Below are 23,979 nucleotides of genomic sequence, written 5' to 3'. Positions count from 1 at the left end.
TTATTTGCTTATATATTTTCGTGCAGCTCAAGGATTGCAATCAGGAAACTGGTTCTTAGTGTTATTAATTGTTGTTTCCTTTTTGAGCTTGTTTTGATCTGACACAGGTCTGAGCTGTCCCTACCGATATCGCATCTGTCGGATCAGCATCTTCTAAATAAGGCAACTCTTCGTCAATCAAGAATAACTTCTATGATTCTTGCCTTTATTAGAAGAATTCTTTCTCATCATTTGTGAGCACGAAAAAGGACTCTATAAATAGGGCTCTAAAGGCAGTGAGAAGAGTGAACTCTTTGGTGCATTATTTGTGAGCATTATTGTAATATTTGTGAGAGTTCCTCTTTGTATTCAAGGTCATAAGTGGTGAGTTTATACCATGTTCATGAGTGAATACACATTGTAATTTGAACACAACGTTTATAGTCTTCGGGAGAAGATTTTTACAAGCCTTGCGTTGGGAGGATGCAAGCACTCGCTGGCCATTGAAGGGAGTTCAAGTGGTTGAGCGTTTCAATCAAAATCAGATTAGTGAAGAGAAGTACAACAAAGTTGCGACAAATCTCAAGAAGGAGTCTTGTTTTGTTTAAGTCAATGTTTTTTGTACTTGTGATTTTTTATTAATTGGTTTTATTCTCTGGGCGTGGCCCTAAGGAGTAAGTTATCCGAAAGGGTTTCTGAACCTTGTAAAAATTCGTTGTGTTCTTTATTGTTTTGCACTGTCTTTTCATTGTGTTCAGTTTCTGTCGTGACAAGTTCGGATTCTGTCCCGACAGAACTGGAATCTGTGTAAACAGTTAATTACCATTCCGCACTTTAATTAATTCACATGGTTTAATTAATTTGGTAATTACTAACAATGGAATTTTACAAAGGTTTATGAAGCCTAATCCCAACATATATTGGGTAGGATATTTTTTATTTATGACCTCATTTTTATGCATAAATACCCAAATTTCCCATCTATTAAAAGTGGCTCATTGAGTGTGGTGGTTAGATTAGGTTACTATGAAAACGGTTATGACTCGTTGAAGGCCTGGTTCGAGTGTCTCAAGTGTTGTTGGCTGGGGTTGATCCCTGAGTGTGCATCTGCTGTTTTCAACGCAGAGTCGCCTAGCCTATTGTATTTATGTTCAGTTTAATGAATTCTTTCCTTTGTCAAAAAAAAAACTTATTTATTAACTTTACATAAAGGTAAATTATATTACTATCATTTTTTTTTGGAAAAAAAAATCTTTGGAAGTATCCACTTTTTTTTTTCACATGCTAACTTTGAAACATTTTTTTCTCTCAAATAGTGAGGCAAAGACAATAGAATTCAAAAGGTTTCTAACAAGTAAATGAGAACCTTACCCATTAAACAATTGGGTACTTCACGTGACCATTTTTATTTTTTTCATTCTTATTATTAGTACTATTATGTACATACACGGTATTGTTTATTCAAAATTTGAAATATGTACATCTACATTATATAAATTCACAAGTACAAGTGTAATTATCTACCCACCACTCTCTTTATTCATAATAAATGCTTTTTCTGCGTAATATATCTGTCACTATTTGAATTTTGAAATATCTGATCAAATGGTATTTCTTCAAGGGCACAACTCAGTTTTTACTGCTCACTCTAAAATTAGTTTTATCATTTTTGTGACACTTTATATAAATATGATTATTTATGAATCTTACTGCTCACACTCTAAACTTAATTATAGCTTTTGTTATGAAACATTCTTAATGTCTAAAAAATCAATAAAAAAAAGAGTTTATACGTTTTTAGACTCTGTATTTTAGCTCATTACTTGTTTGGATCTTGTATTTTAAAAAATTACTTTTTGAACCCTATATTTTCTAAAATAATTCAAATAGACCCCTAAATCTTATTTTGATCAAAGTTTTTTGAACTAAAATTACAAATAATTCATCAAACTAACAACTCAAAACAAAAATACAATCATTCTACCTAAGAACTATATTGTTATATTCAATTTTTTGTTCATCAAAATCAGGTTTATGGGCCTATTTGAACCATTTTACAAAACACAAGGTCCAAAAATAATTTGTCAAAACACAGAATCCAAACAAATAATTAGGCAAAACACAGGGTCTAAAAATGTATAAACCCTAAAAAAAATATATATATAATTTTACATATAATATATAATTATCTAAATGGCACCTATAGATGGATACTTCCTACTCAAGGGTCCTCTCCTCCAGATCAAAAGTAGTGAGCTTATTGCAATATCTGAGGCGTGGAGTACTTTAAAGTGAAACTTTATTAAAAGTGGTTTTAATGCAAACCATATATAGTAAAATGTTTTTTTAAGAATAAAAAAGGGGTAAAACTGAAAACTAGAAAAAAAAAAGATGTGGTAGTTAAAAACAATCACATTTACCAACAACAACAACATACTTCTGTCTTCTGGCTTGTATGGAAACATGGGATTTTTATAAAGTTTTAAATTTTCATGAGTGAGTCCATCCTCTCTCAAGTAGTCTTGGTTTTCTAAACAAATATTTAACAGTGGGCATCTTTGTTTTTCCACTATAGATTCTTTCTTTCTCTGACCAAAAACAAAAACATTTCACATTCTTCTTTGATTCTTTTTTTTTTTTTAAGTTCATAGGTCTGATTAGAAACATTGTGAGTACTGAGGATTTTGAAGCAAAAAGATGGAAACTAGTGAAGATGACAGAAAATGCAGGTGGGTTCTCTCTCATTACTCTCTCTCTCTGTATATATATATATATATTGAAATGTGATATGGGGTTTGTATCAGTGACAAGAAAATGGAAGGAGATGATGGTTGGAGAACTGTAGAGTGCTTAAGAGGAAGGCTTCTTGCAGAGAGACAAGCTTCAAGGATGGCTAAAGAGGAATCCGAATGCATGGAGAGTAAGGTTAGATTAATTTTATCATAATAATAAAATTATCTCAACTTACTCTCTGTTCAAAATTTTGATTTCTTTTTTATTATTTACAGCTAATAGAGCTAGAGAAACTGTTAAAAGAAGAGATCAAACTGAGGAACAAATCTGAAAAGAAGCTTAAGAAGATAAAGAAAAAGCTTCAGAGTCTTAACATTTCTTCATCCATATCAGTGGAATCATCAGAACAATCATGTTGTTCTGAGAAGAGTGAAGCATCTTGTAGATCATTATTCACTATCACATCTAGTAGTACTTCTTCAGGCCCCATTGACTCAGAAGAGAATGAGTCCAATTTTCATGTTACCTCACAAAAATCAAAGAAAAATCATGAAAGTCCTAATGCTGAGAATTCAATTGATCAAGATAATACTAGCTTTGAAGATTTCTATGATAACCCAAGTCATAAATCAAGGTATCTCTCTCTCTCTCTCTCTCTCTTTCTCTCCTACTTGAGATCTGTAGTCCATACAATCTGCATACTGATTAAAAGAATAATTTGGTATTTTCCTATTCAGCTCTGTAGACTTAAGATCTTCAGTGGAAGAGAATGAGATTGATCATGAGGAATATGTAGATGACTCTTTTGCACTAGTGCCAATGAGTTACTTTGTAGCTGAAGCCCCCAAAAGGATTGAGATAAAGCCAGTTCATGAAAATGTATCAGAAACTGTTGACTCACTTAAGTATATCAGAGACAAAATTCAAAGCCCAATGGAGATAAGAAGATGTATGGTTAGAGTTGGCCCAACTTAAAACTCAGCTGTGTTAAAAGTAAACACACACACACACACATATATATATGTGCTTATCTCCTTATTAGATGACATTATACAATAAAATCACATTTTGTTAAGAATAACTTCTCTTTATATTCTGATATGCAAATAGTTGAGATAAAATAGCAGAATATATGGATGAAACTGTGTGTGTGTGTGGATGTAATAAGATCTCTTTTTGACTGTGTTCACATCACTTCACAGAGAGCATGTGAAGTGGGATTTCTTAATTTTAAAACCCTCTTTTGGTTTGATCCAAAATGTTTATGCCCATTTTTTTTTTAATTGAATTTTTCAAGAGTTTGGTTTGAATGGGGGGTCACCTCACTTGGTTCTTGTGACTTGTCCACTTAGGCTTGGCTTGGCTTGGCTTGGCTAGAAGCTCAAAAAAATTTGATTCAAAATTCACAATTATAATTAGAATAATTCATGAATAAAAATGTTCTCCAAAGGTGAAACATGCTTTAATTGCAGTAGTGGAGTATTTAGAATGAATACTGCCAAAGAAACAAAGACTGGTATAAAGCCTTAGACAAATTCCCTTAGCCTGGCTTATCAGTCTACTCAGTGCTTGGAGTTACATGCACCCCATCACATGTCCATGTACATATAATACAGACGCTGTAATAGTGTCTGATATAAAGTCTCTAGACAGCCTTTGGTTTTTCTCCTAAAACGATTGAATTGGTCTTGTTAGACCAATGGTTTTACCTGACATGGTTGGAAATGAAAATCTAATATGATGATATAATATGAGACGAGACTATAGAGAGTTTAATTGAGTTACAAACTTGTTACTTAACTGAGATTTGGTATGATCTTTGAAAATCAGAAGGCTCTCTTTTTCTTACCTAATACCTACCTTGGTCAAACTTTAAAAGGGATAAGAAATAAGTGAAATTGTAACTAATTTCTATTTAGTACTACAGAGAATACTAAGTCAAATGTGCAGAAAAAATATCATTTGAGAAGAGTATGAACTGGTAAGACACGTGGTTTGCTTCTACAAAGTCTGAAGTTCGAGTCCGATCTGTGTACCTATATAGCATTTGTTATAATTTCTCGATTTTCAAATAATATATAGTTAGATATGGAGCTAGATTCAAAACAAAGAAAAGTAGAGCAGAACCGATCAAATTTCTTACAAAGCACTGCTTTTCTTTTCTTCATTTTCTTTTTTATCCATACAGCTAACCATTTCTAGAATACAATAGGTCTCTCTCTCTGTCTCTCTCATTTGATTTTGTTTTCTAATTGAGGGTATAGTGGATGGTCCTCGGTATGAACCAAGTTGATCAAGATGCATATGTTCATCCAATATTGGAGTCTCAATGTGTGCATTGGTTGGTCTCATAAAAAGGGTCGTCGTGATACTAAGAAAACAATACATTTCTAATATTTGCAAATTACTAGCCATATAAACAAAAGTGGCGTAACAAACTATAGCTATATATATTGTTGGTTCTCTATCTCAACCAAATCTAGATTCTTAGGTAGCACTACAAACTTTCTAAATATACTTGTTTAGAACTAAAATGATACGGTCTGTTTTTCTCTTTCAAGTAAGTGCATTAATTATAAAATTTTATATTATTATTATTTAAATTTCTTTGGTGGGTCTCTTGTCCTATTTTCAATAAGCATGAAGGGCCTTTTCAAAGATTAATGCTGGGAAACCAGAATGGCTATATTGGCCCTTATTTGAGAATAGAGAGAAGTAATGGTGTGGCATGGGTCTCCATGGATGGTATCAAATAGAATTTCAGCCTGCCTATTGACTCCAACTCATTGCCAACTCCAAAGCATAGTTAATATTAGTTTGCATTATTTATTATGACTTTTGTGATAGACATTGTAAAACACATCACAGCTCAATAATTTAATACTTTTATTATTTGGGGTCATAACTCGTATAAGTAGATGCAATTTAAGTTGTTTTAACTTAAAAATAAGTACAAAAAAGATTAGGTGTTGTTAAGGTGGTCAATGTTGGATGCCAAAAATCAAATCTTCAAAAGGGTTGTCCCAAGCCAACACCCATGAAAATAAAAAAAATAAAAAAAAGTGGTTTAAGACACGGTTTTGTGCACAAACAGTTCTTTCTTTCCCATGTTACATAAATAAATATTAAGGGAGAGAAAGTTAAGAGAGAGAAAGAGAGAGAGAGAGAGGAGCTGCCACTAAGTAGGAGAGAGATGAAGAAAATTTGCCTAGAATGGTGGATGGATTAGTAGACGTAAGAAAGGTCAGAGAACTCAAAACCTCACCCATGAAATTCAGAAAAGCCTCTCTCAAAAACCCCACTTGGCCACAAAAACATAAAACAATAAAGAAAGAAAGCTTGAGGAGAAGAGAGAGAGAGAACACAACAATGTCAGAGGTTGTAGTTTAAAAATCTCATTTTTTTTGTTATTTTTAATTTTTTTTCCCATCTTAGATCTCATCTGACAACAATCTGAAGATCTTCTGCCAAAAAACTCCAAGCCCTTCTCTTATCCTTTGCTCCCCTTTGATCACTCTGATCTTGGACCAACTCTGGCATTCAAGAAATGTGTATGTGCTTTTACAGCTAAGTTTGTTTTCTGAAAGATTGGCACACATGGAAGGGCCAAACATATGCAACCCAGATTCAAGGTACATAGAACCAGCACGCTTTCATATTCTCTGAACTCACTTAAAGCTATTGCTTTTTGGTCCCAAGAAGACATTTTTCAGTTGATTTAGCCCATACCCATTTGGTCTCTACTCTCTATCTATCTCTACTTTGGTCCTATTAATGGTGTCTTGGCTTGATGGGTATATATTTTTACCAAATGGGTTTGTTTTTCAGCACAAGTTAAAACAAGACCTGATTCATATTCCATTGATTGCTGCTGCGGCTTCTGGGTCATTTGGGATAATGAGTGTTGAACTTACTACTACTCTTATTTGTTCTGAAGTTTTTGCTTGAAAATGATTAAACCTTGTTGGAAACCGTCTGTTGAGGGTGATGGACCTCGTCGTAGAGGAGGAGGGGGTGATGGGTCCGGTCGGGTTGATGGTTTGATGTGGTATAAGGATCTGGGTCACCATGCTTATGGAGTTTTTTCAATGGCTGTGATTCAAGCCAATGCTACTTTGGAAGATCAAAGCCAACTTGAATCTGGGTCACTGAGTTCCACAACTTCTGGTCCTCATGGGACCTTTGTTGGTGTATATGATGGTCATGGAGGACCTGAGGCTTCAAGATTTGTCAATGAGAACCTTTTCTCCAATCTTAAGAGTATGTCTCTCTCTTGATTGTTTTGATGTGTATTATGCCTAGATGGTTATCAACTTGCAAAGATCTTTCTATATTGAACCTGAACCAATATAGTTGTTTGATATGATGTGATTTGCTCCCACAAGTTCTGAGGTTTGAGTCTTTCACGAGCCTAATATTGTAGGGTTAGGCGGGGAGGCTAGTTTAAGAAGAAGTTTGCTACGATCACATTCACATTAATTGATCATAAAAAACAGCTTTCTCTTATTAGTATCAATAGCTTAATGGGAAGGTAATCTGTATAGATCTATGGCTTAAACTTTCCCTTTTAGTACAAAGATTTCTAATTGGGGAGGATCAGGAAATTGTGTTAAATGTTGTTTTCTTGTTCAGTGCAGTGTAGTGAGTTGCTGAGTGTTTATTTGATTTTGGTTTGGGCAGGAGTTGTAGCTGAGCATCAAGGCGTAACGGAACATGTTATCAAGAAGGCTTTCTTGGCCACAGAAGAGAGTTTTCTTTCTCATGTTGAGAGACAGTGGCATAGCAGACCGCAAATTGCTTCTGCTGGAACATGTTGTTTGGTGGGAATAATATGTAACGGAACGATGTACATTGCAAACGTTGGAGATTCCCGGGCTGTTTTAGGGAAAGAAGAAAGGGCAACTCATGAAGTCAGAGCTGTTCAGTTATCTTCAGAGCACAATGCAAGTATTCCATCAGTGAGAGAGGAACTTCAAGCAATGCACCCTTATGATCCACAGATTGTGGTGTTAAAACATAAAGTTTGGCGTGTTAAGGGCCTTATTCAGGTAAAATTCAAGACTTTTCTATTTTGATTTCACTATTCCAATGTTGTCTAAGCCATTTTTATAAAGAAAATGCAAAACTTATCTAGCAGTATAAAATTCACCTTAAACCTAGTCCTAGGATTTCACCTTAAACATGTCCAGAATTTGTTCAGTGCTAGGATTTCATCCCAAGTGTTGAAACTCAATCATCTTGTCTCGCTGTAAACCAAAAGTTCAGTGAACATGGAGATGAGCACATGGCTCCAACATGAACGTGGATCCAAGATGTTCATAAACTTGTGACACCGCCAGATAATAATGTCTAATCATTTGCCTCTGCAGGTTTCAAGATCTATTGGTGATGCTTATCTAAAGAGAACAGAATTCAACAGAGAGCCTCTACTACAAAAATTCAGACTTCCTGAACCTTTCTTCAAGCCAATCCTTAGTGCAGAACCATCAATAACAGTTCAAAAACTCAGCCGCCAAGATAAATTTCTCATCTTTGCTTCAGACGGCCTATGGGAACATCTTAGCAACCAGGAGGCAGTTGACATCGTCCACAACCACCCGCGTAATGTAAGATTTGGTGCTAGTATTTATGCATATGCACTCTCCAACAATTAGTCTATGTGGTTTTATCATTGTTTGCCTTCCACGGACATAACTCACATTCTATTTTCCTTCTTATGTAGGGAATTGCCAGGAGGCTTGTTAAATCTGCGCTCGAAGAAGCAGCTAAGAAGCGAGAGCTGAGATACTCAGACCTGAAAAAAATTGACCGGGGAGTGAGACGCCATTTTCACGATGATATTACAGTTGTAGTTGTGTTTATAGATCCACATTCGATAAGCGAGAACTTCCTACACAGCTCCCCAGTTTCTATAAGGGGAGGAAACCCTGTTGCTCCCACTACATGAAAATTATTAGAATAATAGAAAATGTTTGGAAATGTCAAGCTTCTCGTAGGGATAGCAACACCTGAAATCATGCTACTAATGAATTGAACTTATGGTTCAATTGGAAAGCTCCCCATCGCCCCATGATGATTCTTCATCTCTACTCTTGGTTGGAAAAAACTTGGCCTTGGGGCTTTAGATAAGTTGCGCCTTCCTTCCCTTCCCTGCTGTCTCTGTAGATAAAATCTTTTACACTGTTAAGCTAAGAAATGTGCCATTTATTTGGCAATAGATAAAATCTTTCATTAATGTAAAACCTCAAATGTGAAATGTCTAGTTAAGGTTTGAAGATTGTTCATTTATGGAATAATGTGTAAAATTTGAATTCCATTCCATTCTACTACTTCCTCTTGTCTCAGTAATCAAAATCCCACGAAGTTGAAGCCATGGGATTATCTTGACAAAGTACTGATATCATGTATGAGTTGAAAACATACTAGGCTCCTAAACTAGAGCTTGGCTCTTCAAACTTCGAATGCTATAATTGAAGCTCAAATACATGTTGAATCTATGCCATGATGTTAGGTAGTAAAATGGGTTCTAGATTAAAAAGGAATGAAACTCAAGCCATTAAAAAGGATTTAGGCTACTAAAATTGTTGAGTTAAATGTAGAAGAGGTCAAACGAAAAGTTTAGCCTATCAATTTAAAATGTAAAATTACAATGTTACTTAATAAAAAAAAATCTAAGAAGGACACAGTAAAAAAAAATCTATGTTCTCCACATATCAAAATGACTATCTTAAAGAGTAAATATCCAAATTACTATTTTAAAGAGTAAATCATGATAGTACCACCTTGAACCCAAAGCGATTGAAAAAAAATATATTATAGCAAGTTAAAAAAAACGTTATAAAAAAATGTGTAAATATAATAATCAAAGGTGAAATTGTAAATAAACATGTAATTTTTTCCTGGTTCAAATAGTCAGGCATGATTTATTCTCAAAAGGTCTGAAATTCGAATTCACTTGCAATTTACAAAGCAATACCCATAAATTTGTCTAAGAACGTCAGCAAGAGCCAAGTCATTTTCGGTGCGGCAAGGGTATGAATTTTGCTTTAAATCTATAGACTATTTAAGTAAAATCCAATGGTCTAAATTTTTTAATGGGAAATTTGAGGCATAAATACCAATTTTGTTCATTTTGTTGCTAATAAGTACCTAATTTTTAAAAATTGCGGCATAAATACTCATTTTGTTCATTTTGTTGCTAATAAGTACCCAATTTTTAAAAATTGCTGCATTAATACTCAAAATTCCACTTTTTAGACTCTGTCGTTGATACCCACTTAACAGAGTTACTATTAAGGACACGTGTACTGTCCTGATAATTCTTCTTTTTTTTCACCTAATTAATTAAGAAAATACATAAAACTAATTAAAATAAAAATTAGTACTCTAAAGTTTTACAGACAGATGACATCTGATAGTAAGTACTCTAAAGTTTCCTCTTGGACTTTTTATTGGGCTAAAAATAAAGCTAAACACATTATTGATGGTACTTATTGTATTTTCTTAATTAATTAGGTGAAAAAAAAAAAAAGAATTATCAAGACAGTACACGTGTCCTTAATAATAGTAACTCTGTTAAGTGGGTACCAACGGCAGAGTCTAAAAAGTGAAATTTTGAGTATTAATGCAGTAATTTTAAAAAATTGGGTACTTATTAGCAACAAAATGAACAAAATAAGTATATATGCCGCAATTTTTAAAAATTAGGTACTTATTAGCAACAAAATGAGAATTTATGCCGCAAATTTCCCTTTTTTAAACAAGTACATTATAATTGATTTTGCCACAAAGCGAAATACTTGCCGAAAGCTTAAGAAAACTGAGAAGTTTACCCAACTTACTGAAAGTAACTTTTTGAAGCCTAAATTTTTGCTATCAGCTTGATTAGGTCAAATGCCTTGTAGGTGAAAGTTTGAAATGTTTTCAATAAGGGAGGAATCTATCATATACTTCGCAGCACTGCACACTAACTATCTACCAGTGGAAGTGTGTCATCAAATTCAGGAACACTGGATGAATTGATATCATCACAACAGAGGCATGAAAAAACAAAGTAACTTAAAAATAATAACAGTAAAATAAAGTTTGATTCCCTCAAATTTAAAGTAATCTGGTCTTTCCTCCCATTACATGATAAACAAGAAAACACTGAACTCTGGTATAGAACGGTATATATTTGTGAATTTCTGCAATGAAGAAATCTCCATACACAAAATACAAAAACAAAAAGACTACAAAATCAACTCAGCTGATAAATACCATAAATTTAAATTCAACTCTCCCGTCTTCAAGATTTACGTATTCACCCAGTAAGCCAAAGAAAAGTAACCAACACCTCCAAAGAGTTCACTTATCCCAAATAACCAACCAAGACATCACAAATTCCATAACTAACAACTACGAAAAGCATAGAAAGATTCATCTTCTTCTGACAAAAGAAATGCCAATAATAAGCTCAAACGGGTTATTTCACCTGACAAACACATTTGCCAGCGAACCCCATTTTGACATGTTTGTATGATGGCAAAGCATTTTTTTTTCTAATACAACTCCAAATGGCATCTAATGCAAATGCAATCAAATGAAGTGCACATGGATAATATAATAGTCAAAATAATAATACAGTCGGTTATTGTTAGCACAGCCTTCAAACATATACCAGTCACATAATGACACAGCCTTGTATCATCTTTGGTCTTACCAGAAACAAGGAGACTTTTTTTTCCTGCTTTCCTGAGTAAGTGTGTTTATAAGACGATGAATTGATTCATTCTTACCATTAAATAGTTAGAAAATCAGAGGAGAAAAAATGACCAATGCAAGGATGCAAAACATCTATAGCAAGTGCTAAAGCTGAGTCAGCAAGAAGGTTGCTTCTAAATAAAGTTAAAAACTTTCCGCTTATTTTTTTCCCCGCCAAATTGATCAAGGTTAACTACACCAGCAACATAAAAATTCTTAATGAAGCAATTCAGTGAAGTTCGAGACATATCTATTCTTTGATCAATTGCAACAAAAACTAACTTACCCCGATCATTCATCACACAGCATCACGAATATGAACCAAATGAAGTACTGAGATGTTGCCCAAAATGATATGCAAGTGGGTTATGAGTGAGGTGAACCAAAAAAAAAAAAAAAAGAGAGTAAACTAAACAAAATAGTAGCTAAAATTGACACGACTTTTCCTAGTGTTAATTTCAGAATTTCTGATATTCTTAGTAGATTGCAAGATAAGCCAACTCTATGTAGGTGTTGCTAAATTCAAGACCTCACTGGGTAATAGTGACAGGCATATTCAACTGAGAGAAAGCTCCTACTGCTGCCAAGATCCTGTTAAATTTACTTTGGTGAAGGTATCCAACAATGGAGAGGCTGCACATGAGAACCCACATAACGGGAAGCAGACAAGACAAATAGAAAAAAAAACTGAGGAAATCCAGACTGTTAGGACCTAGACCTGTCATAAAGGAACAAAAATTAATTAAAACAAAGCTAATAAAATTCAGTTAGATATGTAGTGTATCAAAATTCCAAGTCACTAACAAGCAAAATTTACAACTGAACAAGTCATCTTACTATCTAAGGAAGGTACTTCTGTTCAATCTCCCCCAGCCTCACCAGCAATAGCTGCATTCTGTAGTGCAAATAGGAAACATCAGCACTCTAAGCATATAAAAAACATCACAGTACTGGCTTTGACTTCAGTTTGCACCCAACACAAATTCACTACAAATTACAGAAACCTTACCTGCTCAATGTTGGACTTTCCATTCACTTGAGGAACAGAATTTGATGGGGTGCTCGAAAACCTGATAACATAAAAACATAGAACCTTCCTTTGATCAATAATCTCAGATACATATACACATATTCTACGGCTTTATAAATAGCTAGCAGATATCCTCACCTGAGAGCCCTTGCTTTTCTTTTGTCATCTTCTATGAGATCAGTTTTGGAGGCAGGTGCAAACCTAGCAAGGCGAGCTTTTTTCTTAGCCTCCTCGTCAAAGGTTACCTTCTTCTTGCCTTCCTCATCAGAAGTTACTGTCGGACTAGGAATGCCAAACCTGAATAAAATAGAAAATAAAACATGAATCACAATTAAACAACAAGAAAAAAATTGTTAAGATAATCAATGAACTACAAGTTTCTTGAAAAGATTAAAAAGAACCTCTCTGCTCTAGCTTTTCTTTTAAGCTCCTCCGATTTCTTAGATACTTCTGAACCAGCTGCAGATGGGGTTGGGGATGCAGAGCCTGTAACAGTGCCAAACCTGCGATAAGATCAACCAATGTTAAAAATTCGCTTACGGGGTAGAAAAGATAGTGGAAGAGGCCAATAAATCAAGCACATTGTCCGCTTGTCCATATCTAAGAAGTAACTTTTCCCTATAAAGTTCATAACCCAACAAAAGATGACAAACGATAAGATTTTACAAATCCCTTCTATTCTATGTCCATCAATATATACAACAAATCAACTATATTTTCTTGTTAATTTCTCAGAATGTAGAAGAAAAAAAGAAAAGAAAGAAACCCTAGATAACCATAACCCCGATGGGGCGCCAAGGATTCTAAAAGTAAATGAAGAATACTAAAAAGGCTTAAGCATGAAATAAATCTTAAACAAGTAAACCATGAGCCTTATTTTCGTTATCTTTTCCACTAATTTCTTATCACACACAAACATAAATAGAATGAAAAAAATACAGAGTAATGATAACAGAAGCTTGTAAACCCTAACTCCCGTAGATAACAAAAAAAAAATCATGAAAATCTTGGAAATTCTAAGGATTGTCATCTTAAACCCTAGCTCCCACACTTAATCTTTCAAGTCAATTTCTCGGCACAAAACCGAAGATAACGAAAGGGGAAAATAAAAACCCCAGAAAACCCTAACCATTAAAGATGACTACCTTTCAGCTCGGGAGTTGCGCTTCTCAACCTCGGAGAGCTGCACAGATATCCCAAAACGCTCTGCTCTACGGATCTTCTTCTCGATGTCTGAGACGGGAGGCACAGTAGCGGTCCCGGCGGCGGAGGAGTCAACGAGAGCAGGCTTGGCGCCATCGTCGAGGTCCTTTCCGGTGAAATCATCGGGTTTGGGATCTTGGAGTGGGGGTAGGGGGTCGGCGGTCTTGGTAGGGTTTTCAATGGAAGGGGTATGGTCGCTTGACTTCTCCGCCTCGTTAGCCATAAATGTACTGTGGAGGGTATAAGAAATGAGAAGGAAAATCTAAAGAATGAAGCTAGGGTTGTTGTAATGGAACAAAATAGAATGCGGTAGGCTTGGAAACCATTCTCTATGAAAGAAAAGATAAATATTTTAGTCATTGTCAATATATATATACACACACCTCAAGGAACCAAACAATTTTTTATTTTTCTCGTTGACTTTAAATATTCTTATATTCGATAATATTTTTATATTCACTAAATTATAATTATGATTTAAATTTAAATAAAATTAAATAAATAATTATTAAATTAATTAAAATATAATATTTTTATGATATTTTACAATAATTATTAGGGCTAATCATTGGGCGGGTTGGTCGGGTTACAAGGTATTTTTACCCGTTCAATGTCATAATCGAGTTAGCAAAAGTGACTCGTAACTTGCCCAATTAAGAAAAAAAAATTTTAACCCGTCCAATAATTTGAGCGGGTTGGTCGGGTTAACCCGCCCAAACCGAAGTGGTTTTTTTTTTTTTGCGGGTTGGTCGGTCAACCCGCCCAAACAAAAGTGGATTTTTTTTTTTTACATTTTTGTAATTTTTTTCTTTTAAATACTAGTACTAATAGTGTGAATTTTATCTTTTTAAACTTAAAACAATATTTTAAATTTATAGTAAAAAAATTAAAACAAAATTTAATTAATTTATATATTTATTTGAATATATTAAAAATAATGATGTTATCCATAAAATTAGCATGGATGATGTGGCAAGTAATCCCTGGACACGTGGCTGACACCTGGAAACGTCTGCTAGAGTATCGACTAGAGGACACATTAGAAGCAGTGTAAGCCTGTCTTATCCGCGACCAGTCTGGTCGATGGTTCTGTGTACAAGGCGACATTTATGGGAAGATCTTTATGAATCCCGAATTTATCTCATACAATCTTCTGGGTATCCGATTATTCAGGAAAGAATATCTGTAACAATCTTTTGTAATCCCCTTGAGCCTATAAATAGCAAGAGATAGCTCAAGGGATGGGACTTTTGGCTTTTGAATCGCTTGAGACTATAGTAATTCTCCTAGTAAACTTGTATCGTTCTTCAGAGATTAGTGAAACTCATTGAACCCCAGTTCTTTGATCACTCTTCTGATTTTTATATCAATATCATTCTAAGTGGACGTAGGTCATTACCAGATCCTGGGGCCGAACCACTATAAATTACTGTGTCTTACTCACTTTTGTCATTATGTTCTTCTCATCTCTTTCATTCATATCAAGCATATTTTGACTCCGTGTCAGTTGGCCAAATCTTGGGTCAACAAATGAATTAATAATAAATTCTTAATTGGGCGGGTTGGGTTATATTGGGCGGGTTGATAATTATTTTCAACCCACCCAATGTAACAATTGGGCGGTTTAAATTTTGGTCAGTTTATTCGGGTTGCCTTTTTTGATGGTTTTTTCGGGTTGGTTTGGGCGGATTATTCGGGTTGGGCGGGTTGTAAAAATTGCTGCACAGCCCTAATAATTATTTAAAAATAATAAACACATATATTTTATAACTTAAATAAAATTTAATTAAATTTAAATTTAATCAATTAAAAACGATATTTTAAAGATATTTTAGGATAATTTAAATAATTAAATCATATTTATTTAAAAATAATAAAATCATACATAATTTTTTATGTTATAAATTTGTGTGATAATTTATTTTTTTATCATTTGATTGGAGCTTTTTTTCTTCATCAAATTCACCAAAGGATATTGTGAGATACATCAGAAACTAAAAATAGTTAATGCATGTATATTATTGTCTTCGTACACTATTACTTTTTCTATTCTTATTTTATTTCTATTATTAATTTTTTTTTAAATATTATTGTATTTTATATAGATGTCATGAAGTCATGTAAATATATATTTATGTCAACATTGTATTCAGATATTATATATATAGAGATTATTGATACAAATAATTATATATATTATAGAATTATAATTCATTCTATTATAATTTCAACACTATATATAATTATATATATGTTAACACTATGACATTTTCTATTCTTATTTTATTTTTATTATTAATTTCTTTTTAAATATTATTGTATTTTATATAGATGTCATGAAGCCATGTAAATATATTTATGTCAACATTGTGTTTAGATATCATATATGTAGAGATTATTTATATAAATAATTATATATACTATAGAATTATAATTCATTCTATTATATATATATATATTTTAAAAACAGTGAATCCGTTTTTATTAAAATTATAGACAATATTTACAATTTTAAAACTAAGCAAACGTACATTGCACGTTGCTGTTAGGAAAACGTATACAGGATCTTTATTTATTTTTATGTATATCTAATATTAAACAAATTAATATGAGATAGCTAGAATATGTTTCTAAAATTTAATTCAAAGAGAAACAAAAATAAGAATACTTACATTATACGCAGCGGAATGAAAGAGTCATTCATTCAGTTTCTCTAACTCTTGTATCATTTATGTCGCATAGTATTATCAAGAAACTGAACCAATCTTCTATTTTCTTCACAGTCTTCCAGTGTATCCTTAGAATCACCTAGACTAGCGTGGGCAATTCTCAACACATGAGATAGATACAGAGAGAAGAAGATAAAAGAATAATAAGAGGCTTAGAAAATTACTTGTGTTTAGAGAGAATCTAAAACCTATCAGAAAATCTGACTTATGACTTGTCAAACTTGTCTCTAGACTTCTTTCTAAGCACTCATTTTATAGACTCAATTAGGCCATTTAATTTAATTAAAAAATCAATAAAATAATAGTAATTTTAAAGCCCTAGATCGAAATTATTATGTGCTTTAGGCTCGTGAAATTTCTCATTTGATTATAAGCCCATTGGACTTAAAATCAAGCCCTGGATTATTTTATATTGATTTAATTAATTAAATCATTTATCAAATTAATTATTTATAATTTGAACCTTGATTTTAAACTTATTTATTAATTTAGATACCAATTTATCTTAATTAATAAATCTGTCATAATTTCTCTTTTCTTCTCTAAATTACATAACTCTGTGAAACTATCCAAAATTGACCTGGTCAACTTTGATAATTCTAATTAATAATTAAATCAATTAATTGAGATTATCTAGATGATTTTATCAAAGATACAATGGGGACCGTGGGCCTATGAAATCAAGCTCCAATAAGTTATCATAAATCTAACAAATAAATTTACTAACTTATTAATTCCTCGTGACTCCACTATAGACTTGGAATTGCACTCTTGAATTCATAGAACGCTCTATAACAAATATAGATACGCTATTAATTATCCATTTTCACAACCACAATTGTCACTCAATCCTCTATAGATGATCTACAATGAGATAAGACTAAAATATCGTTTTACCCCTCATTGTATTTTATCCTTAAAACACTTAGTTTCTTGTAAATGATATTTTAGTAAACTAATTTAATTACTGAAATGAGATCTCTATTATTTAGCACCTTGAACCAAACTAAAAGGAAACCATCGTTTCACTTCTTCATCAGAAGCTATAGATGTTCATATCTATGATTAACACTCCCACTCAATTATACTACCGAGTTCCCAAGATGTAAGTATGAGCTAGTCCGTAGCGTAAGCTGGTAACGAACAAGTCAAAGAACTCAAATAATACAATCAGTTAGAATACTAACCACTCAGAATTGAGATTAAATTGACCTATGGTCAACTATATGATATGACTAGAATAGATAATAACGGTATGTTTACTTATCTTATCAACTGTCAATATCGGTCCAATCCGATGTAACAAATACATTCGATCTTATCTACTTTGTTAATGTTTTGGAAAGAACATAACACTGTGATGTGTGAGTAGATCATATCGTAGATTAGCAAGTCAGTGTAAATCATGTGCATTGACTAATCTTAGGATTAATTTATTTTGAACATATAATCATATTTATATTCCACTGTGATTACGTCACTATAAATAAGATTAGCTATATGCTCGTGATTTAATAGAAGTTTATATTAAACAAATAATCATGAAAATAAAACATGTGAGCAAAGTGATTGACCAAGTCAAAAAATGATTTATATTCTTTTATTGATAATAAAATGAGATTACAAAGAATTTGAGTTTTAATTAGGGCATAAAACCCCAACAAACTCCCACTTGCACTAATTGAAACTAATGGCTTAATTCTACTAATCTCATTTCCTTGATATGCTTATCAAATGTATCTTCTGGTAGTGTTTTTGTAAATGGATCCACAAGATTGTCTTCAGTTGCAATCTTCATAATCTTCACATCTCCCCTGGCCACATATTCTCAAATAATGTGATACTTCCTTTCTCTATGCTTACTCCTCTTGTGACTTCGAGGTTCTTTCGAGTTGGCTATCGCTTCTGTATTGTCACAAAACAACACAAGTGGTTTATTCATTTATGGAATAACACCAAGATCCGAATAGAACCTCTTTAGCCAGACTATTTCCTTAGCTGCTTCTGACGCAGCTATGTACTCAGCCTCCATGGTGGAATTTGAGATTGCAGACTGCTTTACGCTTCTCCAAATCACAGCTCCACCCCTAAGAGTAAACACCATTCCAAAAGTAGACTTCCTGTCATCAACATCAATCTGAAAATCTGAATCGGTGTAGCCTACAGGGTTTAGAACACCACTCTTGTAGACTAACATATAATCCCTAGTCTGTCTCAAATACTTCAGGATATGCTTAACTTCTATCCAATGTTCTGGTCCTGGGTTTGACTGATACCTGCTCACTACTCCCACTGCATAGTAGATATCTGGTCTAGTACACAACATGGCATACATCAGACTTTCCAACTGCATATGCGTAAGGAACTTTTCTCATTGCATCTTCCTTTTCAGGAGTCTGGGGAGACTGCTTCTTTGAGAGATGAATTCCATGGCGGGATGGTAGATGCCCGTTCTTGGAATTTGTCATTGAGAAACGTTCAAGCACTTTATCTATGTAAGCTGCTTGAGATAGAGCTAAGAGTCTGTTCTTTCTATCCCTGATGATCTGGATACCTAAAACATAACTTGCTTCACCCAAATCCTTCATCTGGAATTGAGTGCTCAACCAATTCTTCACATCTGATAATTACTTAACATTGTTTCCAATGAGTAAGATATCATCTACATAAAGAATAGGAATACCACTATTTGATTTGCCTTCAGTTGGTAAACACATCGCTCATCAATATTTTGTTAAAAGCCATAGGTTTTGATTATTTCATCAAACCTAAGATTCCAGGAACGAGAAACTTGCTTAAGTCCATAGATGGACCTATTCAACTTGCAAACTTTTCCTTCTTGTCCGGCTACTTTAAATCATTCTGACTGATCCATATAAATGACTTCGTCAAACTTTCCGTTAAGAAAAGATGTCTTGACGTCCATTTGCCAGATCTCATAGTTGAGAGCGGCTGCTATGGATAAGAGGATGCGAACGGATTTGAGCATGGCTACCGGACTAAAAGTTTCCTCATAGTCCACGCCTTCTCTTTGGGTATAACCCTTTGCCACTAATCGAGCTTTATAAGTCTCGATATTTCCATCAACACCTCATTTCTTCTTGTAGATCCACTTGCACCCAATGGCCCTAAAGTCACTAGGTGCTTCTACAAGATCCCAGACGGAATTTAAGTACACGGACTCCATTTCCTGTTTTATGGCTTCGAGCCATAGTTCCTTTTTAGGGCTAGCCATTTCCTATTTGATAGACAATGGATCATCATCACTAGTGTCACCAACAACCATATTGGTTTCACCGTCCAAACTATAGCGAACTGGGTTCCTAGAAACCCTCCCACTACGACGAGGCTCTATGAATGTTTGCTCAGGAACAGTGGTACTTTCTTCATTTAAATTGACTTGCGTCGGTTGGACATGAAGAGTGGGAATTTCATCATCAACTTGCGTTGATGACAATGGAACATGGATTAGAGTCAATTCTTTAACCATCTCATCTAAAACTACTTTGCTACGAGGATTAAAGTTCTGGACATAGTCATTTTCCAGAAAAGTAGCATTTGTAGAAGTAAACACTTTCTTTTCTGAATGACTATAGAAAATTCCACCCCGAGTACCTTTAGGATAGCCAGCAAACATGCAAACTTCAGTTCGCGGTTCTAGCTTTCCCTCCTTTTTCCTCAGGACGTGAGCGGGACACCCTCAGATTCTATAATGGCGTAAACTAGGTTCACGACCATTCCAGCATTCTAAAGGTGTTTTGGGGATTGATTTAGACGGCACGACATTGAGAATGTCGTTCGCGGTTTCAATTACATGTCCCCAGAACGAAGTTGGTAAAGTTGAGTAACTAAGCATGCATCTAACCATTTCCAATAAAGTTATATTCTGGCGTTCCGCTACACCATTTTGTTGTGGAGTACCTGGGGCAGTAAGTTGTGATAAAATCTCAAGTTCAGTTAAATGATCTTGGAACTGCATATCCAAATATTCTCCACCCCTATCAGAATGCAAGATCTTTAACGTTTTACCTAATTGGTTCTGAGTCATTGCTAGGAATTCCTGAAACTTTAAAAATGTTTTTGATTTCCTATGCATTAGGTAAAGACATGATTATCTAGAGTAATCGTCAATGAAAGTGACGAAATACTCAAAGCCACCCCTGGCTTGTACGTTCAAAGGTCCACAAACATCTGAATGCACAAGACCAAGTGGTTCTTTGGCCCTATCACCCTTTGCAGAGAATGGACGCTTGGTCAGTTTGCCTTCTAGACAAGATTCACATACAGGTAATTCACCTAAGGTGAGTTCCCTCAAGGTCCGTCCTTTGTAAGTCTTTGAATCCTATCATAGCTAATGTGACCTAGTCTCAAGTGCCATAAATACGTCATATTATCGTTATTGATCTTTTAACGTTTATTGGTCCTAGGTTTAGTTACTTTAAATAAACCATTATTAAGAGCAAGGGGTTCGTTAGGTCGCAGGATATAAAGCCCATTTTCCAAACATGCAATACACAATTGTGATCCATTGAAAGAGATAGATATATTAAAACTTGTGAAAGTCATAACAAATCGTTCTAATTGCAGCATAGAAACTGACATTAAATTTCTACTAAAATCCGGAATAAAAAATACATCTTTTAAAATTAAAAATTTATTTCCAAACTTTAGACGAGCTCTTCCTCTAGCTTGGACCGCAACGAACGCTCCGTTCTCAAGTCTAAGCTTTAAGCTGCCTTCGTCCACTTCCTCCCACGATTCAAGAAGCTCTAAAGAATTACAAACATGGTTAGTAGATCCAAAATCAATAATCCAAACAGATTTATCATTCTCTAAAACATATATTTCCAAGATAAATGAACTATAATCATTACCTTTGTTTTTAGCTGCTAGAAACTTGGGGCAATCCTATTTCCAATGCCCCTTCTCTTTGCAGTGAAAACACTTACCTTTACCTTTCTTGTTTCTCTTGTTCTTCCCCTTAGGCGTCTGTACACTTGGTTGTGCACTCGCCTTTGCAGGCTTGGGGTTGTTGTTTTGTCCACCTTTCCTCTTGTTTCCAGCTTTCGAAGATGAAGCTTGGTTAGCTTCAGCCTTAGCTGGATCAGCAGCAGCAGTAGTAGTTGTCTTCTTTTCTCCTCCCTTACTAGGTCCACCCATGATAGACCCAAAATTCTGAAGCTCATTCATGAGCTGCGTCAGACCATAATTGAGTTTATTCAACACATAGTTGGTGGTGAATGGCAGAAAAGCTGGAGAGAGACTGTTGAGGATTAAGCCAACTTGAGTTTCCTTATCTATTATGGCTCCATGCAGTTCAGCTTCCTGAAAGTAGTTTGTCATCTTGATCAGGTGATCACGAACATGTTGAGAAGGTGCCATTCGAGCATTGTCATATTTCTTGGTGGCCTCGAAACAAGTCTGCGCTGACTTGGCACCAAACATGTCTTGGAGCTGATCCATGATTTCGTAGGTTGTCTCAACATTTTCCATCTTTGTCTTGAGAGTATCGACCATACTAGTTAACATGTAGTACCGCGCCTTGTTGTTAGCCGCCTGCCAATGCTCATACTTGTCCCTCACAGACTTGGTAGCTCCTTCAGCTGGAACTTCCGGGGATTCCTCAGACATGACGAACTTGGAGTTGTCACCAATCAACACAATGTTGATGTTCTGCTTCCATTTAAGGAAGTTTTCTCCAGTGAGTTTCTCCATCGAAAGTTGAGAAAGGATGGGAATAGACACATTCATAACTTAAAACTACCAATTACCAATAAAATAGAAATCAATCGCATTTTCTCAATAAAACTTCTATTCACACATATTTCAAGAAATAGCACAATATATACCAAAAATATGTAAGATATGAGAAAAAAATACCAAAAACAATCATATCTCTATTTCTTTTAGTTTTTAACTAATATATGATATCATTGTCCTGGTTGGCGAGATTAAAAAATAGCACTAGTTAAATAGAGTTGTAAACTCATTTAATAATGGACACCACTATTAACAACCTACTATTCGATCAAAATGGAAAACAAAATCTCTTATTTTATGAGCTAGACCCACGGTTTCAATAATCATAGATTTAGTCCTAGTAGTCACCGTAGGGGTGAGTCTAGTAGAATTTGACCTATAATTATCTATCTTTCGAAATCTAACCTTGTCAAAATAACTAATGAACACCTTCCGTAGGGGGACGAATCAAAGCGCCTCGAGGCCCTATTAAGCTATTGACTATGTTAAACCAACGTTGGAGATCGAATAAAATTCTTAAAATAAGCTCATTATAAAATTAAAAATAGTATTTTTATTATTTATTTTTAGAAAATTAATGACTACGGTTTTCAAAAAAAAAAAAAGACAAATTAAAATATTTAAAACCAAAGTCCTATAATTTCCTATTAATTCTAAAGTGTCACTTTGAAACAAATTCAATTAATTTAGAATTAATTTGTTTCTAATCAATATTTAGGTTTAACTAATATAATGAACCTATACAATTAAGTCCAACTCAGGTAAATGAGCCTTAACAATTAGACTTGTATGGAGGAGGGCTGAATCCAGTATGTCGTTCCCACTACAAATGCCCCCTATCTTCCATACAAGGTCCAAAAGACAGGAATTTAAACCTTCATTTTATTAATTGTTATTTATTGATTAGACCCACTATAGTCATGCAAAGCAAATGGGCATTCACAAGTGGAATCACCCACAAGAGAGAAATTTACACTTTACATTTTCTAATGGGCCCAAATAAAACCTATTATTTTATGAATATTTTATTTGGCACAAACCATATATCTAACAAACATATGAGTCACTATATGCATCTAAGCCCGATTGCAAAAATATCATATATAGTGCAACACAGACATGTTATAATTGGATGGGCTTAATCATGTTACTATATGAGCAATTCTATGAATTTATGCAAAAATACCACAATTTATTTCATTTGCAAAAAAAAACACAATTAATTATCTAGAACTTATCAAAAAATTTGAATTAATTAAATTTTTACAAAAAAAAGTCAATTTAAATAAAATTTATCAACAATTAACAAAAGTTAATTTAAATGTCATTTATCAACAATCAACTTGATTTAGGTTAATTTAAAAAAAAAAAAAATTTAAATAGGATTTATCAACAATTAACCAAAGTTAAATTAAATCCTATTTATTAAAAAAAATATTTTATTAATTGGCTGAAAAAATGATATTTTTCAAAATTTAACCATTTTTAATTTTAAAAAATAAATATCTTAATTGTTTTTCAAAAATATCTTGTGTTGTTACAACTATTAGCTAATATTTTAACAATTTTAAATATATATATATAAATAGCTATAACAACCCTAAAATATCTCAAAACAGTTAACAAATTCAAATATCCATGAAAATATCTAACTAACAATATTCAAATTTCAAATAATTTAAATATTAAAAACTATAGAATAAACAGTTATTTATATTTTCAAATAAAGATTTAATAAAAAGATCAAGAATTTAAAAGAAAATATCTTAAATATCTGATATCTTAATTATAATATTTTAATAT

The 23,979-nt window shown here is 33.6% G+C and overlaps 3 protein-coding genes across 3 annotated transcripts; 2 read left to right on the top strand and 1 right to left on the bottom strand.

The window, feature by feature from the left end:
- The first annotated feature begins 2,362 nt into the window (after positions 1 to 2,362).
- Positions 2,363 to 4,022, top strand: LOC133829270 (uncharacterized). The gene is made up of 5 exons (XM_062259101.1): positions 2,363 to 2,475; positions 2,631 to 2,708; positions 2,784 to 2,904; positions 2,988 to 3,346; positions 3,450 to 4,022. The coding sequence occupies exons 2-5, from the start codon at positions 2,677 to 2,679 to the stop codon at positions 3,685 to 3,687; spliced, it is 750 nt and encodes a 249-aa protein (XP_062115085.1). The 5' UTR covers positions 2,363 to 2,475; positions 2,631 to 2,676; the 3' UTR covers positions 3,688 to 4,022.
- A 1,727-nt stretch (positions 4,023 to 5,749) lies between these two features.
- Positions 5,750 to 9,041, top strand: LOC133830964 (probable protein phosphatase 2C 38). The gene is made up of 5 exons (XM_062261097.1): positions 5,750 to 6,344; positions 6,541 to 6,972; positions 7,393 to 7,760; positions 8,082 to 8,318; positions 8,435 to 9,041. The coding sequence occupies exons 2-5, from the start codon at positions 6,663 to 6,665 to the stop codon at positions 8,657 to 8,659; spliced, it is 1,140 nt and encodes a 379-aa protein (XP_062117081.1). The 5' UTR covers positions 5,750 to 6,344; positions 6,541 to 6,662; the 3' UTR covers positions 8,660 to 9,041.
- Positions 9,042 to 10,780: 1,739 nt separating this feature from the next.
- On the bottom strand, positions 10,781 to 14,029 carry LOC133830963 (protein MODIFIER OF SNC1 11). Its single transcript, XM_062261096.1, has 6 exons — positions 13,630 to 14,029; positions 12,886 to 12,987; positions 12,623 to 12,781; positions 12,464 to 12,524; positions 12,292 to 12,349; positions 10,781 to 12,172 (listed from the first exon to the last, which is right to left on the bottom strand). The coding sequence occupies exons 1-5, from the start codon at positions 13,908 to 13,910 to the stop codon at positions 12,314 to 12,316; spliced, it is 639 nt and encodes a 212-aa protein (XP_062117080.1). The 5' UTR covers positions 13,911 to 14,029; the 3' UTR covers positions 10,781 to 12,172; positions 12,292 to 12,313.
- Positions 14,030 to 23,979: the final 9,950 nt, after the last annotated feature.

The sequence above is a fragment of the Humulus lupulus genome, chromosome 4 (genome assembly GCF_963169125.1).
Source record: "Humulus lupulus chromosome 4, drHumLupu1.1, whole genome shotgun sequence".
Classification (NCBI taxonomy): Eukaryota; Viridiplantae; Streptophyta; class Magnoliopsida; order Rosales; family Cannabaceae; genus Humulus; species Humulus lupulus.
Note: the sequence above shows the minus strand (reverse complement) of the source record. Positions and strands in the feature narration are given on the sequence as shown.